At 33.3% G+C, this 9,495-nt stretch overlaps 1 protein-coding gene across 3 annotated transcripts in view; it reads right to left on the bottom strand.

Annotated features, from left to right (window-relative positions):
* Positions 1 to 3,509: 3,509 nt before the first annotated feature.
* The window catches only part of LOC111053061, a 220,868-nt gene continuing 214,882 nt past the window's right edge, over positions 3,510 to 9,495 (bottom strand). For all 3 annotated transcript variants that reach the window (XM_039438298.1, XM_039438300.1, XM_039438301.1), the window contains 2 exons: positions 7,703 to 7,907; positions 3,510 to 3,814 (listed from right to left, as the gene is read on the bottom strand). In XM_039438298.1, the coding sequence (XP_039294232.1) occupies positions 3,729 to 3,814; positions 7,703 to 7,907 (291 nt within the window). In that variant the 3' untranslated portion in view covers positions 3,510 to 3,728. The remainder of the gene's footprint in view (positions 3,815 to 7,702; positions 7,908 to 9,495) is intronic.

The raw sequence follows: 9,495 nt of genomic DNA, 5'->3' as shown, positions 1-9,495 counted from the left end.
TGATTTCTTTCAATTTCATCAAAATTTCAGATTTAAGGGTATTTAAATGCAATGCGGGGAGATCGTTACAGGTACTTGCAGCCTGAGTCCACAATTTTGTGTGGGCTTCGAACCACGAAAGGTAGGTGATGAGAACGTTTCAGCCTGAGAATTACAATATTCATTTTTACTTTCCTTGCCCTACTACCATAGGTAAGGAAAGTATTGCTTTCCAAAAAAAATTAAGGTACCCCAATTTCAAGTTTTCTATACGTTTCAAGGTCCCCTGAGTCCAAAAACATGATTTTTGGGTGTTGGTCTGTATGTGTGTGTGTGTGTATGTGTGTGTGTGTGTGTATGTGTGTATGTCTGTGAACACGATAACTCCATTCCTAATTAACCGATTGACTTGAAATTTCAAACTTAAGGTCCTTATACCATGAGGACCCGACAATAAGAAATTCAATGAAATTCAATTCAAGATGGCGGAAAAAATGGCGGATAATTACTAAAAAACCATGTTTTTCACGATTTTCTCAAAAACGGCTCTAAAGATTTTCTTTAAATTTATACCATGGATAGCTATTTATAAGCCCTATCAACTGACATGAGTCTCATTCCTGGGAAAATTGCAGGAGCTGCGTAATATTCTCGAGAAAAATGGCGGATGATTACTAAAAAACCATGTTTTTCACGATTTTCTCGAAAACGGCTCTAACGATTTTCTTCAAATTTATACCATGGATAGCTATTTATAAGCCCTATCAACTGACATGAGTCTTATTTCTAGGAAAATTGCAGGAGCTGCGTAATATTCTCGAGAAAAATGGCGGATAATTACTGAAAAACCATGTTTTTCACGATTTTCTCAAAAATTACTTGACTGATTTATTTCAAATTCATACTCCGTATAGTTATTTATCAGCCCCATCAACTGGCATGAGTCTCCTCTCTGGGAAACTAATGGGGGGTTCACCCCATCCTTGAGAAATGTACTCTGTAACCTCCTTCTCGTGCATGAGGTAGGTAGGTAGAGCAGTCTATAAAAATAACACATAGTCGAGATATTTCATCTGTAGAACAGCTGTTTTGACGACTTTTAAAAAATTATCGGATTTCACAATTTACACAAAGGAAAAAGTACTCTGAAAACAATAATTATATACACACATATACAGTAGTCCGATCGTAGTTTCAAATAATTATGTTGCCGTCAATCGTCATTATGTTATTTCTCTAAATTATTCTCGTTTAAGAATGAGGCTCCCAGTTCAATGAGCAAGGAAAGTTGTGTGAGTGTACCACACCAGATTTTTTTGTGTTGATCATGATTCGAAGTAGTTTCACTGTTCTGTTGATTATGTCTGGTCCTTTTTCATGTACTTTACTTGAAACTTACTTCACTTGAGTAATACTTGGATATTGTTTCAATTATTACTTGAAATTAATTTTTCCCTAAAAATGTCTAAAAGTCTGATTTTGCTACCATTTCCAAGGTGACAGATCTATTCCGGTCCTGTTTGAGGTTAGACATCCTTTCACGCGCATGCGTGAATAGAACCTTCAATATAAAGATAGAACCTTTCTGTATAAACTATAAATATTATTATCTCCTCTTTCGTAATAAATTTTCTAATATCATGTGCTCCAGAGCAAAGCTCGGTCCCCCGATTTTTAATGTTGAAATTACCTGCTAAAATAATTCTACTTTCCAGTCTTACAGTTATGAGTTATCCGTTCAGTCAATAGAGAGAATTCATCAAAAAACAAGTAGGCTAAATATCTCCACTAGGAGGTTTATACACCACAAATTAGGAAATCCAAGTTTTTCTCAGAAATCCAACTTCACACCGCACATCTCAATGCCACCCATCACCGTCAATCTGTCTCCCAATAAGACCAGGCCCAGCAAAGCGTTCTTGATAAGAATAGCAACCCCCCTTTTTCTCAAACCACACCTACAATAGCTACAGGACAGAGTCATATTTTAAAATTTTATAAAACTCATTTCAACACATCTTCAGTAATGTGCAAAACATCAGGACTTTCATCTTCAATCAAAATTTCTAAAATATTAATCTCATGGAACAGACCATCCATGTTTTGATGAATTACCTTCAAATCATAAACATTCGTCCTCTTATTTATTATTATGGGTCTCCTACACTCTATGTCGCATCTAAAACACTGCTATTATGGAGAGGGATTGCATGAACTATATCACTTTAACCGAAGCAACGGTCTGTGAGACCAGAGGCAAAATTATTTTTTCTATAGTGGCAAAATTGTGAATCAAAAATTGCTGCCCGCTCCAATAACTTCTCCCCCACTATTCCTCAACATTCTCCAACAATGCTCATCAGCCCCCAACTCACGGTTATCAAGTAAACATCAATATATTGGTATTGAAAACGTACCGGTCTCAGCTACCGGATCTTTCGGATAACGTTCATTTTTTACCGGTCTAGAATACCGGACCGGATGTTTCGACTAACAGATATTTTGAGCATTCAATTTTTTCTCTTCATTATTTTGGTATTTTATTGACATGTTTTATTTGAAAAACTAATTTTTGTAATTTAGAGAACGTTGGTTTAGGAAAATTGATGACAATGGATGAGTTATCAACCGCATACAACCTCCAGCCTTTGGAACTTTTATCAATAGGATGCTTCACAATTAAGTGTCACAAAATAAACATTCACTTGACGAAATAGATGAGTCCGACCACTATAGTTAGTTATTTATGAACTTTTCTTGCTAATAAAATAACTGGAGGCTGAAAACGTTTGCTCAAACAAGTTTCTTGGTAACAATGAAAATCATTATTTTTTTCAATGATTACCTTCCAGTTTTGCTATAAAGCCTATATTGATGAAGTATTTCTCCATGATTATTGTTCTGAGTAGTAACTGATACTATATCTCACACGGATTTTTGTATTGAGTGTTTTCTTACATCCAACATTATACATTTATTACATATCAATGTTTCCAATTTTTTCTATACTTCCATCACTTAATTTGCAACTGAAATCTACATTATACTTTACTATAATTGAAATTCACCAATTGAAAATATTTACATAATCATCAGAACATTGAAGCTCTACACCTCATAGACAACTCTAATACAGTGAGAAGACTGAAAAGGAAGAAGCCTACAGATCTCGTTTAGATGTAGTAAGAGTGATTCTGAAAGAAACAGTGCATGGGCATTGCTCACTTAGACTGTCAAGGAGTGAATAACCCTTTAATGTCAAACTTTTACGTATTAATTTAAGCTAGAATTGAACTGTTCATTAACCAAAGTGTTGGATTGCAGTCAAATTACAATAAAAAAAATACTTTACTATAATTGAAATTTACCAATTGAAAATATTTAAATTCATATTTAGTAGAAAATATATCAAATATAACACTTCAAGCAAGACCCGGTCTGTGAGACCGGCGATGTTTCGGTTTGAGTAAGTTCTGACCATGTTTCGGTTAGAGTGATATTACAGTTACCTGGCACAATAATGTACACCATTTCTTTTTCCTCCAACAATATTTTAATAGCAATTAAATCTCACAAATTTAATTTCCAATCATCTATCATTCGTGAATTGTATTATATTTCAATTTTACCCTGAATTTATCTGTAATAATAATTAGTGTTTAAAATATATACTGTATTCTATTGTATATTAATAACTTGAAAGTTCAAAACTCATGAATGGAATTGTGAATTCACAAACGGGCCCCGGATCACTTATGTTTCTTCATATGGCCTTTGACGAAGTTTTTTACTGCGTTGAATGGATTCCCAGTGACTATCGTCACATCCGTGCCATCTGAAAATAATTATAGATATGAATGTTACTCAAAACTTCAAATTTGAAAAAATCAATTGAATGCTGCGAGACTCAAAACTTCTCATCCAACATCAGAGACTCTGCATTACTGTTAACCATGATATTATTTGATAATAATGTATTCTCGATAAATAAATGAATGAATAAATAAATAAACAAAAATAAACTCTTCACAAATAGTCAAAATTTGAGTTTCACTCAAATGACAGGTGACATATTGTAAGCAATATGTGCCTTCACTGAATATGTAAGGGTGGGAAAATGAAAAACAAGAAAAGATCGTACAGGTTTTTGATATTTAAAACAAAACAATAAATTATTTGTACAAAATTAGAATTATAATTAGAAATAATAATAATCAGATGAATATTTCAAGGGCTACTCGCTTTGCTGCTAGTGAAGATTCATTTGTTGTGGTTAAGAAAAATTTAAAACAATGACTCAGTAGTCACCTACCTTTTATGAAAATGGCTTCCCAATTTGGCATCCACTGGTTGAAACGCGACGTTAATTATTAATTAAAAATCAAAATAACTGATCTAATGAAGTGGGTTCAGATCCCCTCCTATTCAATAATACAATTCTCTTTAAACTGCCCGAACTGTGACAGGAAAACTGTATTATAAAACAAGAACAAAATCTATCCCCTTCACCAGAACAGCCGGACTTTACTCACAGTCCTATCGAACGAGCTCACACACCCTGACTCTCCGACCAAAAGTAGAATTCTGGGTATTAAATATAACTCAGTCAATGCCAAACATGGAAGCCATTTCAGTACATATTTTTATCAGTCGCACAAGCGGCACGTTTGTTATTAAAAACAAAAAGAGAAGCTACATTAATTTTGACAACAAATGAAATAAACAATCTTTCTTTCGATGACAAAAATTGTTCAAAGACAAAAACACTGTTCATTAAACTTTTCTAAATTAAAACTCTAAAATCCTGATCAATATGAGATAAATAGGTATATGATTCATATATATGTCCCATATGACCAGGTGACAATATGTCAGTATAATCTAATATTAAATTATTCCTATAGCTATCCTATAACTAAATATTTTAAACAAGAATTAATTATATTCACAGAATCTATTCACAAAGTCAAAGAATCTATTCACAAAGTCAAAAAATCTACTCTATAATGAATGAATAGATGAATAAATGGATGAATAAATGATTACATGAGTAAATAATATAGGTACTATTATTTTGAAATATCGTCTGTAGCACATTGCAAAGTCAGTCAGAATGATAGGAAGCAATTATTGTCACTTCTCTTCTTCCACAACCTTCTACAGTATACAGAGTGAAAGGAGTAACAGCCGAAGACCGTTGATTACACATGGAATTTGCAACAAAACATGTCCAGCAAAATGTTTTTATATTGACCTTAGTTTCGAGATACATTGTTTTTGATATTTTTTAAAAAATGTCTATAACTAGAAAACTTCCAGAGAAAATCCAATCTCAAGAAGATGGTTGGAGAAAAGAAGAAAATCTAAATGAGATTCATATGATTTGTTCCTCTTATTTACGTTATTCAAGTTGAAAAAAGTACATTATTGACAAGTTCAAAGCAGAATTCATAACACTTTGAATGCAAACGAGAGGTTCAAAAACGTTCAACAGAGAAGTTTGAGTGATTCTAATTGGAAATATTTTCCTCTTCCCAACCATAAACTTAGACTTAGATCTTGCCTGATAGTTCGCTCTAGTGATTGACGTTTTTCCAAATTTCAAAATAATCTATATATCTAGAAAACTAAGGTCGATATGAGAAAACTTTTTGTGTAGTTGAGAAGTTGATATTGTGGTAATTATTTATATTGGATGAAAAAGACTAAGAAATTGTCAAAAAACCACAGAGTTATTGATACTTAGAAACCGGTCTCTCTAAGTATCAATGAATCTGTGTTTTTTGACAATTTCTTAGTCTTTTTCATTTGATATGAGAAAATTCAACTACAGTGAGGTCAACATTATAATAGCAGTGTTTGATTAGCAATGGTATTGTTATCCTTGTCCATCATTCAACAAAGCGGATAGCGCTATTCTTTCTCGCTTTGCTCTGTTCCAGATCGTCTTTTCACAATGTAGAATTAATAATCAATTAACAAAATATTTCATCTTAATCATGAAAATCCATTATGAATTTATTGCAAAATAGAATTTGTTGCTTAATAAAATATAATTGATCATTTTAAACGGGAATAAACTATTAATATCACATCAATGAACCTGTATCAGCTACTGTCTATAGAAGGCATTGAAAAGACAGAGGATTGGCAGCGTTTTCCTCCTATCTCTCTCCACTGCCATTATAATATGGACCCCACTATATACATTTCTGTTGCAAATTAAATTTATGAAATCTGTTGTCTTCGGCTGTTAAACATTTCATGGGACACTCTATATAGCTGTTATCAAAGTCATCCCGGTATATCTGATCTAATATTTATCCTTCTTGATAATGATCAAAAATGTTTGAATCTCGAATGGATGTTAACCCAGTTATGTGTAATGTGTAACATGTTTGATATGTAGTTTAAACATAACTTTTGTTATATGATTGGGACGTTAAATTGACGGTCTTGGCTGGAGTATGACAGCCTCATGACAACAGACAGAAGTATGACAGGCTCATAGATGGCTTAAGATTCTCTAAGCAAGCTGTAAAACAAGTAGCCTATTTTTTCTGTTCTCTGCTTATTGAAATCTCAAGAATGTGAACAGATATTGACTTGAAAATACGCATGGTTCATCTTTATAGTTTTTCCACAGATGGACAATTTTAATGATTAGTTTCTTCTCTCAGTTTCCCTTATTTTGGAAATTTAGAATGATGATGTCATTTTTGAAGAGAAGCATCAACCAGCGTAATTGGCATATGGGGAATAACAACTTGAACACAGATCAGTTGGAATTTCATTTTAATTCCTTATAGTTTTCGTACCAATTGTGGAGGGAAATTGTATGATGTCACAGAATTGAAGCTCAATAACAATGGTGTATTGCTACCCTCACCAATAAAAACCTTACGCATATTATTATCAACATAACTCTGTTCGAATCGAAAGCTCATATTCTCATCAAGAGATTATAGTATTTAGCCCAGATACAGGTTTTCTTGGTCCGGAAAGTAGATAAAAGCTAGATATCTCGCCATTGTAAGGGAAAGAGTGTTTTTTTTTAAAAAAGTTCCAAGGAATCCCCCTGGAGGGGTTCCCAAGGAAACCCCCCCCACCAGCCAACCTCAGAGTTGAAAATGAAGGTAATCACGGGAAATCAATTATCTCTGTAACCACTCATCGGTGAAAGTTCAACTATATGTCATTCGATTAGTACATCTGAATTGGTCCTATCACTTTGAAACGTAATTCTCACACTTGGTTGCACAAGTCTGTTACAAGTTGTAGTCATTGTCGTAGTCACATTTGAATTAAATTTCTAAAAACTGGCAAATCTAACACAAAATAAAATAAAGAGGAAATAGTATAGAGTTCCAGCTATTTTGAATTATTTAGGAGTGCTTAATTTTGTCTAGGAAAAACGTTTCCAATATTATAGATATGAGAGAATTGAAACTGCGACTAGGCCTACGCACAGTTTTGGAAAACCAATAAATTTCTGACTCCAGCTGTTCGAAGTCTAGAACTTAGCTGAATCCCGAGCTCGGAAACCGGCCCTGAATCCTGATAAAATGCCACGAGAGCCAATCAGAGAAGCCTCAGCACAGAAAAACCTTCTCAGGTTGGTTCTCGTGATCTAGTGGAATTGAATCTTGATTAAAATTAAGCAAGTTTCAATGCAACCGAGCCTCAGTGTAGGAGAATGGATGTAGATATATCGTTTACTTACTGGCTAGTTTGACTTCGTCTTTTGCATTATTCTCCAATGATCTGTAGTATCTGAATGTTATTTGGACTGTAATCCCAGCCATGAGTGCCTTTTTAGCTGATACTCCCACTTCCTCCACTTCTACTCCTTCATCATCTGGGTAAGTAGCACTTAACACTGTTTCTATACTGGAATATATTGCTTTTATTCGGTAGAAACTGATATCCTGCAAATAATAAACGGATGGAAATTCATAGGAATAATATTCGAAATGAATAAATAAACAAATCCAGGGCTGGTACGTTTTTCAAAAAGTTTTGAAAAATTGTTTAATACTTGGAATTGACTGGAGTCATAAATTTCGCTAATAGACAATATATTGGTCATCCAATATGGGATATCGCTGGTTTTAGTTAAGACAGCAAATATTATTATCCACTTAGCAATAACTGATTCTCACAAATATATAATCAAATATCTACTGAGAAACATACTCTCTAAGAGCAGCACCTTATTTATGAATGAGAGTCTCTAACAATAAAGCAAATATAGATGTTTATTATTTTATACATATATGAGAATGGACAGTTTTTATTATAAAATTATGCTCTCATAATGAGACTGAATATTAATTGAACCGCCATGGAAATGACTTACAAGAACTGCATTTTGTACATTTCATTCCATCAAGAAAACTTAGGAAGGGGTGACATGTAGCGGACAATCACTACATACATTGGTGCTTGTAATATCATATTGTAGTTCTGATTTCTAATATATTGTTTGGATAGGCTACATAAGAAAAGTTCAGAACCAATTTTTTTCATGCAAAATTTCCTTGTGCCAGACACCAAAAACTTTTCATCGGAAAATTAAATTCACTTTTCCTTTTTTTATTTAGTGTATACGATTTCGTATAAAATTGAATAATTTGGAGCTCTATATCGACAATGACTACTGAGCTACAATTTCTCAAAAATCAGTATAGTTTTTAGAAAAAATCAACTTTGATGAATTTCAGTTTACAATCAACGAAATCTTCCGATTGTCACCATTTGAATGTATAGTACAAAATCTCTCTGGGGGTAATTATGTGCTCTACAACCTGAGACCAGATAGAGCGCTCCATCTCTTATAAATGTTTTATAGATTTCCAAGCACAGCTGATAAAAATGCTCCTTGTACTTCAAAAAAACTACATTTTTAGCTTTATCCATCATCACTAGCTTCATTGTCCTCAAATTGAGATTTCCCATATAGGTTTCATATTCATCATATTCTATCAGAATCACCCATTAGATGCACTATAACTCTCAGTATTTCGTAGTGGAGAGACTATTCACTAGAAGTGAATAGAAAACATTTTCATCCTCTCCAAATAATTATCCAATAAAGACTACTACCCCGACCCTATTGAAAACTCTGGTGTGAAAACTAAAATTTGTGTACCAAAAAAAGCCCAACAAGAGCTTTCAGTGAGAAAATGTTGTGATATAAAAAAGAAACTCACCTCCCATTGCAATACATAATGAGAGTACTAAGAGCCCTAAATTTATTTAAATATTCTGTACACATATATTATTTATATATTCTGTACACATGACGACGTTTGTCGCCATGTGTACAGGCCCTTATCCCTCCATTATGAGCTCACATTCTCCATGAGTCTTTGGAAATGCGCATCATAGGTTCAGATGTGTTTGTTTACTTTTACTTTCTATATCATAGTAACATTCTCAAAAATCGTTTCATTTGTTCCTCTACTCATACAAGAAAGTGAAAAAATAATACTGGAAACCATAGACAAAGATTCT

This window comes from Nilaparvata lugens, chromosome 11 (genome assembly GCF_014356525.2).
Source record: "Nilaparvata lugens isolate BPH chromosome 11, ASM1435652v1, whole genome shotgun sequence".
NCBI classification, from domain to species: Eukaryota; Metazoa; Arthropoda; class Insecta; order Hemiptera; family Delphacidae; genus Nilaparvata; species Nilaparvata lugens.
This window is presented reverse-complemented; position numbering and strand designations above follow the sequence as displayed.